The sequence below is a fragment of the Pteropus medius genome, unplaced genomic scaffold, assembly GCF_902729225.1.
Source record: "Pteropus medius unplaced genomic scaffold, Ma_sr-lr_union100, whole genome shotgun sequence".
Lineage (NCBI taxonomy): Eukaryota > Metazoa > Chordata > Mammalia > Chiroptera > Pteropodidae > Pteropus > Pteropus medius.
In genome coordinates this window covers 14679843-14696880 of record NW_024354499.1, presented here as the reverse complement: position 1 = coordinate 14696880, position 17038 = coordinate 14679843, and the positions used below count along the sequence as shown (strand labels likewise).

Sequence of the window (17038 nt, the reverse complement as noted above, 5' to 3'; positions counted from 1 at the left end):
TTTCTCAAATATTAACTCTAATTAATTGGTAACTGTGCTAGTAAAGCTTCACATTAAAGGAACCACTACCCACACTTGACTATTGGCATTTAAATTTAAAATAATTAAAATTAAATAAAATTTAAAACTTAGTTCCTCAAGCCACATTTCAAGTGCTCAACAGCCACAAATGGCTTGTGCCTCTAGAGTATAAATTGAAAAACATCTTGAGATATCATCTGGGATTAGGAAAAAAAAGAGAGTACCAAGACATATTTTTGTGGTTTCTCTGCTAAATCCCAGGCATCTAGAATTGTACCTAGCAGCACATAGTAAGTGCTCAATAAATATTGCTATTGACACTATGTATCCCACTGTTTCATCACACGAATTCAAAATGAGCTACAACATGCCCTCTGACACTTTAAATTGAAGAGCAAAGACTAGTAAACACAGCAAGAAGCACATTTTTTAATATGTTGTTCAAAGAACTTCCAAAGAGCTTCCTGAATAGACTCTGCTGTTCTTTCGCTGCCCTCAGCATCCCTGTCCTACTGACCTATTAATGGTATCCAGGTATGGGCAGTGGCGGCTCCTCCGGTCCTCGGAATCCACACGTCCATTCTTTGCTGAAAGGTAAATCACCACAGGCTGTGAAAATGGGCAACCCACACTCAGGGTCAACTACCAGTACAAAGAAATACAGAAATAGGAAACATTAATTAGGGTGACCACCATACAAGTAGCCTGGCAACACCCAAAAAAAAGCCCACTAATGGAACAAGCCACAAACTGAGAGACTATATTTGAATTACAAATGATTTGTTTGCAGATAACATAAAGAAATCTAGTGAAACAATTAAAAACAAAAAGTTAACCCAACAGAAAATGAGGAATACAGTCACAAACACATAAAAAGATGCTTAACCTCACCAACAATCAAGAAAATGCTAATCTTGTACAACAATATACATTCATAACCGCCGGTGTAAAATATAAAATGGGAAAATTCCAAATGTTGGCAAATATGTGGAGCAATGAGAAATGCTCATGTACTGGTGGTGGGAGTGAGAACTGTTACAACCTCTTGGAAAACAGTACAACAAGATCAAAGCTGAAAATATACAGATCCTTTGACCAAGCAATCTATTTATATATCCTAGAGAAGTTTTTGCACACATACACCAGGAGTACTTTACTAAAAAATATTTACAGCATCAATATTTAAAAGAGCCTAAGCTGGAAACAACCCAAATGTCTAGCACAAATAAAATAAAGAAATATATTTTGGCATATCATTAATGGAACACTAAGGGGCCATGAACATCTACCTGGATGAGCCTCAAAAATATGGCCATCGGTGGGGCGGGGCGGGGGGAGCCGGTGGCAAATCGGAAGACTACATGATTCCATTTACATCAAATACAAAATAAAACACGGTACTACTTTAGGGACACATATGAGGTAAAACTATAAATAAAAGCAGAATTAGGAAAAGATTCAGAATAGCGATTACCTGAGCAAGGAAGGAAGGTAGATACAACTGGGAAGGGGCCTACGGCAGCTTCTAAGGTACTGGTTACATACCACTTCTTAAGCTGAACAGTGTTAGGAAACAATTCTCCATTGGTCTCTTGTGTTTCTGCACATATTGTGACCAGAGACCCTAACTGCATTCAGACTGTCTTGTCAAGAATGTCTGTAAACTGAACGACCTTGGAAGTTAGAGATAGTATCTCCCTACGGAGCAAAGGAGAGGCAAGCTCACAGCCCATTATAAAAGATTCCGGCTCTCTAAGTTAAGAGTATTTTTCCTGTAAGGCCATCCACTAGATCCAATGGGTTCCCTTCATATTGCACTATGTGAACTGACTTGGGGAAATGACTTGGGAAACTAACACCAATGCTACTTTTAGTTACTGTTACTGCTGTAATAAACTGTCAAGTCCAACAGCCCCATGTCTTCCTTCAGCATCCATGAAATTGTGGCAGGCTAACTGAGTAGCTTGCAAATAGAGTAAAATCTCAGACCCTTCACAATTCTTGACCAGTGGCAGATTTAAGGATGTACAGCCACACTCTTCTTTACAATGTACTTCTGCATTACATTCAGTCCATCTTAGTACCTGTGATCTGTTCCATAATAAAAATAAAAGGAAAAAAGACAAGACAGTTAACAGCAACTGGGATCCTAGTGTGTCCCAGGGAAAACAATTTCCATACCACCACTATGCAAAATATCTAAGAAATAATTTCTCTTCCAAAGAAAAGGGAAAACTGAGTCTGACAGTGTTTACGTAAAGGAAATTGGAGAATACCCTGAAATTATTAACTCAATTATGCAAAAAATATTTATCAAGCACTTTGTATGAGTAAGGTGCTATTCTGGACCCTATGAGTAATGCAAAATAAGTCAAACACAGGACTCTGGGCAAGAAATTTAAAAGTTAAGAGTATAATTACATACAGATAACAAAGACCAGAGGCAGAAGTACAAAGTCTTGGAGAATAAGGAATACCTCTCCCCCAAATCCTGCTCCTAACATGTAGCCTAGTTATATGTTCACCTGCTACTTCAATAGGGACCTACTAATTCACCAAAAAGAAAGTATATAGGATCGTGTTCAAACCAGGAGTTCCGAGAAACAAAAGATAAAATTGAGGTAAACAGGAAAAGATTCAGAAGTGGTGAAACCTATTTAATGATAAGATATCCTCATTAAGACGCAATTAGGAGTCGACTGAGTGCAGCGGAGAAAGGCAGAAGGTGCAGTCACAGGGAGGAAAGGACAGACCTCGCTAGCAGTTGCTGGGACTCTTAAAGGTCATGGGTTCCAGGACTAACTTACAGAGGTACATGCACGTGAAACTCACTTTCCCAAACCACAGTGACTCAGTATCACAGGCAGGTTTAGAATCCGTATCTCCTGGCTGCTACGGCCGGGGATAACGGGGTAAGATGGTGCAGATGGCCCAGGGAGTTCAGGCACTCAACGCTCGTCTAACTCCGGAAATTACAGCAAGGCTCAATCCTCAGGTGTCTTGTAAAAACTGAAGGAAATCAAAGCACAACGCCTGGCCCGCGTTAGGCATTCAATGAAGAAAAGCTGCTGCTATTATTGCTGTTAGAAATCTTATAACTATGGTTACTATTAAGGCTAGTACTATCCTCATTAAGACGCAATCGAGTCGGGTCGCGGACACCGGTGAAGTGTGGATTTCCCCCCCAATCTGGGGAGGGAAGGCTGGAAAAAGAAAAACGAGAACGCTCGAGTAAAGCCAGCGCCTACCCCAGCCAGCGCCTACCCCGGCCCCCGCGCACCTCGCACCTCCCGCTCAGGCTCGGAGTCTTCGTCCGCCTCGCGCTCCCGCTTCACCCGCACCGCGGGTAGGACAGGAGCAGCGGCCTCGCGCGCGCTCGCCGGCTCGACCTCTCGCTTCACGCGCACTGGGCTGCCCCGGGAGTTCGGCGCCTCGGTCTCCCGCTCTCGATCTCGCTCCCGCTTGACGCGACCCGAGTTGACCCGTGACTCGGACTCGCGCTTCCCACGGGTGGAAGCACGAGACTCCCGCTTGGACCGACCGGACATCGCCACTACCAGCCGAATCGTCCAGCGCAGGAGCTAGGAACGCTCAAGCTCGCGGCAAGCAGCCAATCAGAAACGGGCTGTTACGGAGCCCAAAGCTCTCTACGAGTCGTCGACGAGGACAAATTACGCCGCAGGAAACCGGAAAGTACTGTGTTTCTTGTGGCCTCTGCGATTGCGTGCGCACCTGAGGACGATCTGCGGGCCTACGGCCCACATACCCGAAATTTTCTTTTTAAAGAGGCAGGAGCCTTCTACTGGCTGAGGAATTTCTGGATAAAAGCAGCTGTCATGGGCCCCCAGGTATCTTCAAGATACTTTGTGCCCCCGGGGCGGAGGGGTTGGGAAGGGGCGTCTCCACAGTCTCCGTGCTACGGAGACCGACTCCCCTGCACAAGAGAACTAGGCGACATCCCCAAATCATCTCCTTCCTGCAACAACCCGGAGTCTCTAATTCCACATTTAGCGGATTGTTCTTGTTTTCACAGGAAAACCCAAACGTTGAACAGAGGGGATTTACAGTGATGCTAATAAAACAGGCTTCCGGGCCTGTAACTTTCGCGACACCTCTTACGACCCAGGACTTTGTACGGTTCTACTGAGGTGTTTTAAAATAAACCGCACGTTTAAGGTGTGCAATTTACTCAATACTGCCCAATGGACGTATATACACTGGGACTATCACCAGGATCAAGATAATGAACCTACCAACCAGGCCCAAAAGTGTCTGCTTTGCCACTACTGGTTAGTTTGCGTTTTCTAAAGTTTTATATACAGAGACGCACACAGTGTGTCCTTTTTGGCACAGCCGTTTTCCCTCGGCGTTCTTAAGGTTCATCCATGCCGTATCAACAGCGCATTCCTTTGGACTGCTCCTCAGTATTCATTCTTTGTGTACCACAGTTTGTCCCTATTGTAATCACGAACTCCTAATTTTGTCTATTTTTTTAAGGCGGACTCGAAAATGGCGCCTGCTCAGACCCCCTAAAAGCCCTGGGTCCTCCCGCGGAGGCAGTTAAGACATCAGGGCCGGTGACCGCAGAGCTCTGGCACTGGGCGGGCAGTGCGGGCCCCGGCGGGAGGCTGCGCAGCCGGGGCACCGCTACGTGCTCTGCCAGAGCACTCACCTCCTCACAACTCCTAAGGTAAGTGCTCTCCGAGTCTCCCTTTACAAATGAGAAAACTGAGGGTTCAGTAGTCACGCAGCTGATGATGGAGTTTCACAGCACCCTATCCCCAGAGAAAGGACGTTCTCACGTCGAACGCTGAGTGGTGTCACGGGTGCCCGAATTGTCTGACGTATCAGCAGTAAGCCTAAATTCTCGTTTCTTCTCCATTATGTCACAAAGAAAAGCCCCGCCCGGGGCGTGGAAGTCGCACACGCCCCACCCCCTCCCGCTCCGGGAACTCAGCGCGCTGCGCCGCTCGGCCCCGCGGCCTTTTAGGGGCGGAAGGTCAGGCGGCTAGGCCGGAAGGCGAGCGGGGGGCGGTACCGAGCTCTCCGGGCGGGAGGGCGGCTGTTGGGGCCGTTGGGGCGGCAGCGGATCCGCGCCCAGGGCTCCAGATGGAAGCGGCCCCGGATCTCGGGCCGGGGCTCTGCTGCAAGCCTGGCGGGCGGCTGGACATGAGCCACGGCTTCGTGCACCACATCCGACGGAACCAACTCGCCCGGTACCGCCCTGCCCCCGCTGCCCCCCTAACCCCCAGCCAACCCTGCCCGGTTGTCCCTGATTCCCGCTCGGCTCCCCGCAGGGACGACTACGACAAGAAGGTGAAGCAGGCAGCCAAGGAAAAGGCGAGGAGGCGGCACACGCCCGCGCCAACGAGACCTCGCAAGCCCGATCGGCAAGTGTATCTGCCGCGACGCCGAGGTGAGGCCGCCCTCCGCGCCTGCCTTCAAGCCAGCCCCGGGCCCTCTGCCAGCCCCGGGCCCTCTGCCTCAACGCAGGCCTCTTCTTTATGTGGAAACAAACCACTTTCTATTCCCTAAGGTTTAGTTAATCTTGTCCCTTTCTGGAACCTCCACCTCGACGCTCCCTAGTCTCCGCTCAGTGATTCTTTCTAGAGAACAGGGAGGGCTCGTGGCCCCCAGTTAAACATCACTATTACAGAACATACCTGGGAGTCAGCAAGAAGTCTGCCGATTTGCCCCATCATACAGTATATTCGTATTGCCACTACCTAACAGAGAAGAGGCTCGGCAGAGCTATAGGCGACGGGAACATAATGTAGAATGAAGCCCAAACCCAGTTAAAAGTCCTTTTTCCCCAGTTTTATTCCTCAGGCCTAGAGATCATAGTTAACATGTGATGTTAGATTTGTTGATCATTACATAAAGTGCTTTTAGGTCATCTGTATATTAAATCATACTGTTTCCATAGGACTCCATAAAATAGGAAGTGCTATGGTTTCTGTTTCAGTGAGTAAAAACAGCCGCAGAGAGGTTAAGTAACTTGCCCAAAAATCTCAGAGCTAGTAAATAACAGAGCCTGGATTTGAACCCAGGCAGAGCTTTATCTACCTTTCCACTATCTTCCAACCCTATTAACTAGAAAATGTGCATTGTATACCTACTGTGTGACAAGACTGCTGGCCCTGGAGAAGGGATACAAAGGTAAATAAAACTCCTGACTGGCAGCACATTTCACACACATACACACACACACATGCACATGCGTGCAAGCGCATGAAAAGATTGGGGATTTTTATATCTTTGAGTAGGGGCTCCAGCAGCCTTCTCCTTTTCCCTCTTACTCTGGTTCATCCTTCCAGATGGCTCTACCCACCCAAGCAACCCAGACTGTGAGGAGTCCGGTGAAAGCAGCAGTAGTGGTGGCTCCGAGCCAGAGCCTTCTGGCCGTCAGCTCTTCTGCTTAGAATATGAGGCAGACAGCGGAGAAGTCACATCAGTTATCGTGTATCAGGTACGCCTGGTGGAAACAGGTACAGCCTGAAGGTCTTGGGACATAGTAGAAATCACTGCCAGATGCTGAGCACTGTTTTCATCAGGGCCAGTGGGAAGTATCTGCTCCACATGAGAGCATAGACTGCTAGGCAATGCTTTTGAGCACAACTCACTCCTGTCACACAGTGATTCTCAGCGGGCAACAGGGAGGTATCATGGCCTGCAGTTGAAAATCACTATCACAGGGGATACCTGGGAAATGACAGGCACTGGCAAGAATTGTGAGTCAGAGTTCTTTAAGAGTGTTGTCTAGGAACAGGGCAGTCGCCTTTCCAGAAGAGGCCAGGCCCTGAGTTTCCTGACTCTTCCTCTACGTAGGACGATGATCCAGGAAGGGTGAGTGAGGAGGTGTCAGCGCACACGCCTCTGGATCCACCCATGCGAGAGGCCCTCAAGTTGCGCATCCAGGAGGAGATTGCAAAGCGCCAGAGCCAACACTGACCAGGGTGAAAGCATTCCCTCCTGGCTGGATTCACTGCCCCGGGAGTTCACCCCTAGTTTGGGGGTGCCAGGACCAGTCTGGGCTGATCTTGAGACACACATTTACATCCCAGAGCTGCCACATCCACAGGAAAAAAGTATTGTAGAGACTGCCTGGCCACCTCCTTTGTAGCCATTCTTTCTTGTATATTGGCCCATTTTACCAGCCTAATATTTTGGAATTTTTAAGAATTTTTTTTGGCTAGCTTGGTATTCTGAAAGCAGAGACTCCAGAGAGAGCCGAGGTCTGTGAAGCCTTGTGCCAACGTGCTGCTTTCTCACCGAGTTCATATCCCTGGGACACCAGGCCACTGCCACTCCAATCAGCTATGTGAGCCATGTTTGTTATTTTCATTCATGTTTTCCAAGATCTTTTTTTCAGCTGTTTCTTTGTTCTTTCCTTTTGTGTGTGTGTGTGTGTGTGTGTGTGTGTGTGTGTGTGTCAGAGTCTAATCAGATCCATCCCACCCCCTACCTCCCAGTGTGACTTTGTACCTCCAGCTGCTCAGGACTCTGGAGGTGTGGGGTTCTGGGGATCTGCGTTTCTAACAAGCTCTCCCAGTAATTCTGATAACCAGTAAAGTGGGAGATCTTCATTTTTAAGGCTGACTTGCAAGCATGTCTCCCCCTTCTATGGCTTTTTCAAGTTTCTGTCATGCCCTACTAATTTGCACTGTCTAGATAAGGAGACCTAGATTTTAAGGATCCTAAATTTTAAGGATTTCTTGCAGCAAAACCTGTTTTGGTTAGGACTATGGAATTCCAGCTTTCAACCTCATCCCTAAAGGGGAATTATCAAATCAAGCTTGAAATTGCCTTTCCAAATATGATTTAACAGTCCTGAACATACATACAAAGAGAAATTCAACATTAGCAATAACCGCCAGTTTCAACCCTAGTTGCAAAGAAAAAAAAAAGGCTGAAAACAACGCCCCAGAGGGAGTAACAAAAACCTCTCATCTGCTCTTTCCCTGCCCCATGCTTTCTTTTCTACCTCCCAAGAGTTTTTAAACTTTAGAATAAAATCCCAGGAATATCACTGCTTTCACCCAAGTGAGCACTTTTCTTAATACAGGGTTAGGCTAAGATTTGAGAAATCCACAAGATATCCTGTGTACTGTAGCTCCAAGCCACTTCATTCTTCCAGCACATAGGCCTAACCTCAATGACTTGAAATTTGGAGTTTATTTGAGCCTGTGAGCACTGAGACTTCTTGAAACAAAAGTCCCCTGCCCCAGGGGTTTCTCCATATCAGGGTGTCAGGATCAGTCTGGGGTCTGTCTTAGCTGCTTTTCTCTTAAAGGATACCTGAGGGCACTCTTAAACTACATCATTAAAATGCCACAAGCCACAACAAGTGACAGTGGAATGCAGGGAGAGTGAGCAAGGTAGACAAGTTTAGAAGGGCCTGATTGTGAAGGCAGCCAGAGATCAGAGTGCTCCTGACCCGTAAAGCTGGCCCAAGGTTAAATGCCTTCAGCATGCCAATCCTGGGCCTAGTTCTACTTTTAAAGGAGAAAGTCTGCCCTTTATTTAGGTGGGCTCAAAGTGCCTTTTGACTTACAATGTAAACTATCCTCCAGAGCCTCCTGGATCTAGGAGGCTGTACCATCCCAATCTCCCTGAAGCTCAGAGGACCAGTCATTTTAGTCTTCCAGCTCTTCAACTCATCTTCTGACTTGGACATAGAATTTCACTGGAGTTCTTAGGCTTCCCAGTCTGGAAATACTTTTGAGGTCCATCTTCTCACAGCTGGATGGCCTCCTTCCTGGATTTACTGCAGATTTTAGAAACAGGACCAGAAGAGGAAGTTGGGGGCACAGCACCTGAAATTTTAGCCTCCATTCCTGTTTTGTGAGAAGGGAAACGTGTACCTATTGTCTTTATGTTTGTCATGTAATCTTCACACACTCAGGTAAGAAACTTATGGGAACTCCTTACACGTAAACTTTTTCGTGAGGCACTTTATCAGGTGCATATATTCTCCACCCAAGAAAGCATTCTAAGTTTTAGCTAATTTATGCAGTATGACTATATAAAGCACTAAGCCTGGTATTTAAATGAGTTGTCTTTCAGAGCAGGCCTATTGGTGGTGAGGCTGCTGTGGTTCCAGGCATGCCTGAAATGTTTCTCTGGTGATGACCCTCAGCCAATTGACCGCCTTGTGGCTCAGGCTCATTGCTATTGCCACTCCTCATCTGGGGTCCAAAATGGTACTATCCAGTTTTTTCACCAGACTTGCCTCCAGACATCTCTCAGCTGTTTTCAAAAATCAGTGCTTTGCCATCAAGGACCATGTCCAGAGCATTTCCCACAGGCTCTGGAGATGTCCCAAAGAGGACTGTCCCATGCTGTGTGGTGCAGTGGCAAGTATTAGACTAGCTGGAGCTTTCCATCAGGTTGCTTCAGATTCAACAGATTCAACACTCACTTGACTAGTCTTGGCTGTCTAAAAAAAAGAAATCTGGTAGCTTGATAGGCATATCTCATGCCCATCCAAAATTAAATGTTCTTCACTCATTGAGGGCAAGCCTTGGGTTTTAAGGTTTTGTGTTTCCTGGGCCACAATGGGTGATGTTACAAATAGAAAGAAGCTAGGGTTTGCTGGGACTTTGGACTGCGCAAGAATAAACATGAAAGCTTGAGTTCCAGCCAGTTGGCAAGCATGGAAATTTTTGACGAACTAAAAGCAAGAAGAGAAAAGAATATAAAGCCTTTTGTATTGAGCGAGAGTAGGATCCTGTGGAGCCTGGCCATCCAGTAGAAAGGACCAGCATGGGCAACACCAAAGCTTCTACCAATGGATGAGCCTCTGAAAGGGACATTCCATCTCCGTAGTCCACCCTGAGGGGCACTGCCTACTAGAGATTAGCTTATGGAGCTGGAAGAAACCCTTTGGGGTAGTGTGTATCCAACCTGCTGTGCATTTGGTGAGATCTGTGGATGGTCAGGCAGTGGATCCCCAGTTGGTTCGCAAATGTAAATGAGGCCTTTACATACAGAAAAGGGAATAAGAACAGATTGTTTTCCTACCTCAGAGCCTTTTGGGAGATTCACCATGGAATGTTGACAATTATTTGAAACATTTTAAGCTCTCTCCTTGAATGCTTGTCCTGTCCCTAAGGAATTAGATGGCTGAGAAGCCATAGGCATCCACCCCAAATTTCCCCAGTAATTGGAGTGATGCTAGAAGTGAAAATCTGAGTGAATGGCTTCTCTGCCTTCTCAGAGCCACCAGAATGACAGATTTGTTGCACTGGTTATGTCGTGGTAAATATATAAAAAGCCATACATTCTTCTGTTTTCTCATTTCAGTGTTTCTGTGTGGATGAATAAAGTGAAGTATGCTAATTATTTGAATATCCTGGAAGGAGAGTACTTTTCAAAGACAGTATTCTTTTTAATCAATAAACTTACTATTTTTACAGCACTGTTTTTGCCAAGAGTTATGAATCACTTGTGTACATAAGGGAAGTGAAGATTAAATGCCTGCCCCAAAGTCATCCAGCACCACAGACCAGCACTTGAAACCTCATCTCTTGCTTTGCCTGACTATTTTAGGAACTGTCCCAGTGGGAGCATAACATCTAGACTTATGCAGCTTTAGAGCTGGAAGAGACTTTTAAAGACATCTGATCCTACTTCTGTCTGATACACAACTCTCTACCAACTACCCATGAAGAACCCTTCTGTCACAGGGAGCTATATCTTGGGGTAATTCTGTTTTAGGGACTACTCAGATTGTCCTATTAAGCCAAAATCTGCCTTCTTGTGAGATCTCTGGAGCACCTGTCTACCCACTTTATGTAAAAACAGCCACTTTAGAAGCAGAGTAGTCCTTTCAGACCTACCCATGATAAAAGTTGGACATGAACGCAAACCCCGATCTAAGAATCACAGTACTAATGAGGCAGGAAATCCTGAGAGTTCACAGCACCATTGGGCAGTTGAGAAAAGGTAGCCCAGTCCAATGGGAACACACCTGCGAAGGAATATGGTGCCTTTCTGAATTGGAAAGAGGGACCCATTTGTCCTAGGGCACAGAGCATGGCCCATTCAGCCAAATGTACAGTGCTTGCTCTGCATAGGCATACTTCTTGGCCTTGCTTTAACTTGTCCTGATATGATCTGGAAAAGGGCTCTCCAACAGTTTTCCTCTTTCTGCTTTTTACCTGCTACTGGATACAGAAATGTTTCTCTTGTCAAGCCATTGTCCAGCTTATCTGCTCCATCTCCCCAACAGGACCGGGCCCTGTTTTACCTTTGCCCCACCAATGCTGTGGAACTTCAGCTCCCTACCTCTTGGCAGCCTGGGCCCCTTCAGGTATGTTGGTGCCAAAAGCTCTCAACAGATGCTGGGCTGTCATTTAAAGTGCCAGGCACTCTTCTGATAGGTGCAAGGAAGTATTCTACCCTTTTAATCAGGAAAGGAACTAGGAGGGTACTCTTGACCTGTAAATTTGGGTGAAGCTGGTGGGTAATTTATTCACACTATCCTGTTTCCTTTTCTCAAATTGCTGGGTCTCTCGACTTCCTCTTGCCTACCAACATCTGGCCATGTGTGTCTCCTTAGAATGGATATCCACTGGTCTCTGAAGCATTGTTTAAGTAAGTGTTGAGCAGTCAGGAAACATGTTTTGGACACTGACTTCTGGACAGCACTCTGTACCTGTACCCTTGAAAGTGCATCCGGTGAAAGCATCCTCCAGAGTTTGCTGAGTCGAGGTTAGCATAAGCCAAGTCCAGGGCGCTTGAATTTAAGGAACAGCCACGGCTTCCTAAGGACCCGTCTCGCCTTGGACAGAGGCAGGCACACGGCGCCACGTTGACGGAGATAACCCGAAGTCTCACTGTCGGCCCGACCAGGCTGCATAAAGTGCCAGAGGTGGAGGGAGTCTTCCTTCAGCCACGTGCACCACGATAATCACAGGTGGTGTTGGAAGACCGTGCAGCCCCCGAGCTTCCCGCTTCCCTAAGCTTCCACCACAGGAACTGGGGCAAAGGGACTAACTACTCGGCATCTCGGAGTCAGAAGCACCCGCCGAGTCTCACGCCTCGGCCATCGCGCCTAGGTCCCCGAAGCTGGAGCACCACCCCCGCTACACAAGGACGCCGCGCGGGACCCCGGGACTTGTAGTCCTAGACGGGGCGCGGGCGCCAGGATCCAGGCGCCGCGGACTCCAGGTCCCAGCGGGCTGCGCGACGCGGCCTGGGGCGCGGGGCGGGGCTGCCGGCCCTTTAAACCTACAGGGCCGCTCGGAGGGCTGCAGCCGGGACGGCGCCACGCGGGAGCGGAATAGTATACAGCGGCGGCGGCGGTGGGGCGCTCCTGGGCGGTGCGTACTGGACCCCTTTCTTTCCCGGAAGAGGCTCGTATCACAGACCCGGGGGCTTGCCGGCTGCGGGCTCCAGGCACCCACGCAGGCGGGGGCCGGGCTGAACTTTACACAGGAGCTCGCCCTTCACTGGGGCGCGGTGGTCGCGTGGCTGCTTGTGTGCAGCCGCCCCAACACCGGGCCCCGACTCTCTCCTCCACCCCCAGCCTTCTTTGGTGTGGCTCCTTGATCGACCTAACTGCGGCGTGATTTCCACCCCAGCTCCCTCAGGCAAGGGAGGTGACTCCCTGTCCAGATCTTATTACCCTTCCATGAGTTCCTGAGCAGGCCCGCGGCATTTGGGTGGGACGCGGAGGCCTTGGGTGAATGCCAGAGGTTGGCCGGCCACGTTCTGGTGTGGGCTCAGGCCAAGGTGTGGGCGCTCCGAGCCCTGGTGGTAGCTTGCAATCAGGCAGTGACCACCTTCCTTTACCTGCCTCCCCCTCCCCCCCCTTCCCCCTTCCCCCTGTCCCCCCACTCCTCCCACCCTGAGCCAGCTTTGGCCACCACTGACCCTAGATCTCTGACCTGTCTCTCCCAACCAGGCTCTGGGCAGTTGAGAGCCATGGCATCTTAAGGTAGCTGGACCGCCCCCTCTTCCCCACATACCTCTGTTGTCCCCCCACACCACCACCACCCTGGCTCCCCTTCCTCATGACCGCCTGGATCCTCCTTCCTGTCAGCCTGTCAGCATTCTCCATCACTGGCCTATGGACTGTGTGAGTAAAGAGAGACGGGTAAGACAACTAGGGAACAAAATGGGCCCAGGCTGAGGAAGGACAGGACCCAGCTAGGACCCAACAGGAGCTTGATGGCACACAAAGTCCCTTGTCCTGTTGCAGGCCCCAGGGTGATACCAGGGTCACTCTGGCTGTCTCCAAAGGCTGGCCTGGTGCCTGGGCACACAGCCCCTTAGGACAAGCTGGCACCACTACTGTCCAACAGGTTGGCCCTGACAGACATACTTCAAGCCATGGCAACTTCCAGAGGTCCCTTAGTTTAGGGCCGTTGCTGTGGGTTCTGGCGTAGCGTCAGGCCTCAGGGCCACCCCAAGTTGAATCCCTAGCAAAGACAGTAAAGCTGAATGGGGCCAGAATCAAGAGAGAAGAGAAGAATCAGTGAGAGAAGGCCGGGCTGGGAAGGTCATGGGTGTGGGGTGACAGTTCTGCTCCCACAGGTATGCCATGGCCGTGATGAACCACCACGTGTGCCCCGTGGAGAACTGGTATGGCGCACTCTGCAGACAGCTTCACTCTAAAGCTCCCTTCATCTCTGTTCCCTCTTGGGCCGGGGCTGCTGCGAGACAGACGGAGACCCTGGGCCTCACTGCTCTTCTCTGACATAGGCACGCCTGCCTCTCCCCAGGCATGGCTTTGTGCCCACTTACCTGCTGCTTACACCATCCCTTTACCCCTTTGGCTTCTGTCTCAGGCAGGCTCTGGGAAGTGGTCTCTTCTGCCCCTGATAAGGGAGGTCTGGGAGAGTGGTCTCTGAGAGGCCTGAGGTACAGGCCAAGGGGTTAGGGGAACCCCTTTCTCCTAGTCTACACTCTGTCCTGCCCACCAGGTCCTACAACGATTCCTGCTCTCCTGACCCTGCTGGGCAAGGGGGCTCCAAGACCTGCTGCACCCTGGACGATGTCCCCCTCATCAGGTAAGGCCTGGAAACTAGGCAGGTCAGAGATACCCAAGGCCCTGATAAACTCCCAGCCAAGCTCCTCAAGTAAAGGCCTGTCCCAAAGGGTCTCACAAGAATAATAATTATATTGAGATCACTTAATAACAGTACTAGTTGCCAATTAGTATGTGCCAGGCACTGCACTGAACATGCATAACTTCATTCAATCCTCCCAGCATTGAGGAAGCTATTGTTTTCACCATTTTATAGTATAGGCAAGGAAACTGAGACTGAGTTATGTCATCCATTCAGGTCACACAGCTATTAAGTGGAGACACCTGGATTTAAGCGCAGGCCCTCTGATCACCCAGCCCAAGTTCTGGCTCAAAGAAAGCTAGACCGGCTACAGGCCTTGACAGTCGCAGGGAGTCCAAGGAGTCTCAGAGTCTGCCAAGCAATCCTGGGCACTCCCTAACCTGTCACACGCATGAGCTCTGCTTTAGTGCCGGGGGAAGGAGGGGGAGGGGCACCAGCCTGGGGCCAGTTGTTTGTGCGAGACACTGGCCATTCTCATAAATCAGTGGCTTAAATCAGGCACAAATAAAGCAAGAGAGCAAATGGGCCAGAGTAGGGGCCCTCTGGTGCTCCTGCTCTCTCTCATTCTGTCCTTGTCCCCCTCCCCTCAGCAAGTGCGGCACATATCCCCCAGAGAGTTGCCTCTTCAGCCTCATTGGCAATGTGGGTGCTTTCATGGGTGAGTTGTATGCTTAGCCTCCCTAGCCAGTCCAGTCCAGCCCACCCCCCTAGAAGGCCCAGGAAGCTCTTGCTTATCACAGCCCACCCTACAAAAGGCAAGAGGGGCCACTTCTCTCCCTGTTCCTTGAAAGCCAAAGGCTGATTCCCATATGGCCACCCTGCTGGCCAAAGCCTGATGAAACCATTCACCGCCCACCCATCTATTTCCCTCTAGCCCTCAGTGTCTGGGGGCGGTGGGAGCTGGCATGTTCCTGGACTGGGCTGGGCCAGAGGAAGGCACCAGTGCTGGCCCCACCGATGCTCTCCTCCCCAGTGGCTCTGATCTGCCTCCTGCTCTACGGGCAGCTCCTGGAGCAGAGTCGTCATTCCTGGATTAACACCACAACATTCATCACAGGCTGCACCAATGCTGCAGGCCTTGTGGTGGTCGGAAACTTCCAGGTATGCCCTCCTACCCATCTTTTGAACTTTCCCTAACAAGGCCTGGCTCTCATGAGGGTTGACCCAGGCTGCAGGGGCAGCCCCTCAAGGTTGTAGGTGGAGGAAGGAGGGCCTAGGATTGAAAAGGGGTAAAGAGAGAAAGAACAGAGAGGAGGTACGAAGTTGAGGTGGAGGGATAGGGCTGCTTCACTGATCAGCCCTTCCCTGGGCCCAGGTGGATCATGCTAAGTCTCTGCACTACATCGGAGCTTGTGTGGCCTTACCCGCCGGGCTGCTGTTTGTCTGCCTGTACTGTGTCCTCTCCTACCACGGTGCCACCGCCCCCCAGGACTTGGCTATGGCCTACTTGCGGATTGTGCTGGCAGCCATCGCCTTTGTCACCCTGATCCTCAGTATCCTTCCAGGATAGGGCAGCCAGGAATTCATCCTCTAGCCCAACCCTTCTCTCACCCAAGATGGGGAAGGGTGGGGGTCACATTCTAGATAACACTGCCCAGTGTGACCTTCTGCTCCCACTCCCCAGAGGTGAGGCCTGGTCCCTTGCCCCATCTTAGTTCTGTATCTGGGAAGGCAAAAAGGGGGTTGCCAGGCTCCCACCCATCCTACTGAACATTTCCTTAGCTGCATTCCAGGTGGGATCTTCTTCATCCATGAGAGTCCTCAGCTGCAACACGGGGCAGCCCTGTGCGAATGGGTGTTTGTCATCGACATTCTCATTTTTTTTGGCACCTTCTGCTATGAGTTTGGGGCAGTCTCCTCAGAGACACTAGTGGCTGCACTGCAACCTGCCCCTGGCAGGGCTTGCAAGTCCTCTGGGAGCAGTAGCACCTCTACTCACCTCAACTGTGCCCCTGAGAACATTGCCATGATCTGAGGTCTGGGAAGGGTGGTTGGCCCAGCCTCCACTGCTCCCCACCCTATGTCTCCTTTGCATTTATTTTGTACCAAAAATTTTTTTGAGAAAATGTTCTGTTGGGATATAGGCTTCCTCGCTCCTGGAGCAGGGGCCATCCCACACCCACCTGTGCCATAGAGGAACAGGCCCTGGCAGCTGCCTGAGCTGCACATGCCCTGCTCCCCACTCTGCAGTGTTATTAATGTTTAAAGGTCACATATCCTCAGTCACCCAGCCAGCCCTTCAGGTGCCTTTTATTCCCCAGTGCCAAGGCCAGGCCACTGGGGTTTCCTGCTGCAGGAATTGGGGGCTGGGAACAGCAAGAGGGATAGAAGCGGGGGGTGAACACTCCTTAGTCTGTGGGAAGGCCCACTTTAGGGCTCACTGAACTGCACTGGGATTCTTCACTCTGCCTCTTTTATTCTTTAGGGCAAATAACACAGCAGAACCACATGGGTATTTTAGTACTTTTTTTATATATACATATATGTCTATTAAAAGAATTCTAATTTGCATGTTTGTAGTATGTTCTGGAGAGTCACAGAAGGCCTGATTCAGGCCAGCTTTCCCTAGGAAGCCCTTGCCCCTAAGGACAGTCCTGAGTGCCCACTGTTCTTTGAGAGCAGGAATGCCAGGAACAAAGGATACCAGATGCTAGCCAAATACGCCTCAAGGGCTTGAAGCTCTTTCTGGGCCTTTAACAAACTGATCTGATCATTTCACACTTCCTTCTCCTCCTACTCAGTCTGGTTTGAATTTTGAGTCCTTAGTATAAGGGATGGGGGGAGGGCATGTAGAAAGCAACTTTAAAATATTGGAAGCAAAAGAAAAGCCCCTGGGGTGCCAAAGTTGACTAAAAATTACAGGGGGAAAGGGATGCAGTCCAGTTTTCTTTACCATCTTTGAATAGCTACTGGGTGCCAGACCATGACATGTTTTGCTT

At 49.7% G+C, this 17038-nt stretch overlaps 3 protein-coding genes across 14 annotated transcripts in view; 2 read left to right on the top strand and 1 right to left on the bottom strand.

The window, feature by feature from the left end:
• USP39 (ubiquitin specific peptidase 39) overlaps positions 1–3639 on the bottom strand; it is a 33650-nt gene extending 30011 nt beyond the window's left edge. Inside the window, exons 1-2 of one of the 2 annotated variants that reach the window (XM_039852745.1) lie at positions 3309–3639; positions 539–663 (exon numbers count right to left, since the gene is read on the bottom strand). In XM_039852745.1, the coding sequence (XP_039708679.1) occupies positions 539–663; positions 3309–3569 (386 nt within the window). In that variant the 5' untranslated portion in view covers positions 3570–3639. Of the gene's footprint in view, positions 1–538; positions 664–3301 lie in introns of both variants that reach the window. The other variant, XM_039852746.1, reaches the window with a different exon arrangement.
• Positions 3640–3707: 68 nt separating this feature from the next.
• On the top strand, positions 3708–12946 carry CUNH2orf68 (chromosome unknown C2orf68 homolog). 7 transcript variants are annotated; one of them, XR_005650636.1, is made up of 7 exons: positions 3708–3869; positions 4055–4310; positions 4519–4711; positions 5319–5437; positions 6339–6490; positions 11255–12347; positions 12932–12946. XR_005650636.1 is itself a non-coding variant. In XM_039852758.1 (7 exons), exons 2-7 carry the CDS (start codon positions 4265–4267, stop codon positions 11933–11935), a joined length of 711 nt encoding a protein of 236 aa, XP_039708692.1. In that variant the 5' UTR covers positions 3708–3869; positions 4055–4264; the 3' UTR covers positions 11936–12840. The 7 variants fall into 7 exon arrangements, 6 of the variants coding, with proteins under 6 accessions (XP_039708692.1, XP_039708694.1, XP_039708691.1 ...); XM_039852758.1 differs by lacking the exon at positions 12932–12946 and having other exon boundaries at positions 11255–11335; positions 11816–12840; XM_039852760.1 differs by lacking the exon at positions 12932–12946 and having other exon boundaries at positions 11255–11335; positions 11585–12840.
• TMEM150A (transmembrane protein 150A) lies at positions 12932–16608 on the top strand. 5 transcript variants are annotated; one of them, XM_039852751.1, is made up of 7 exons: positions 12932–13105; positions 13564–13611; positions 13953–14039; positions 14690–14757; positions 15073–15200; positions 15415–15592; positions 15833–16608. In XM_039852751.1, the coding sequence occupies exons 1-7, from the start codon at positions 13041–13043 to the stop codon at positions 16072–16074; spliced, it is 816 nt and encodes a 271-aa protein (XP_039708685.1). In that variant the 5' UTR covers positions 12932–13040; the 3' UTR covers positions 16075–16608. The 5 variants fall into 5 exon arrangements, with proteins under 5 accessions (XP_039708685.1, XP_039708683.1, XP_039708684.1 ...); XM_039852749.1 differs by having other exon boundaries at positions 12961–13105; positions 14974–15200; XM_039852750.1 differs by having other exon boundaries at positions 12961–13105; positions 13929–14039.
• Positions 16609–17038: the final 430 nt, after the last annotated feature.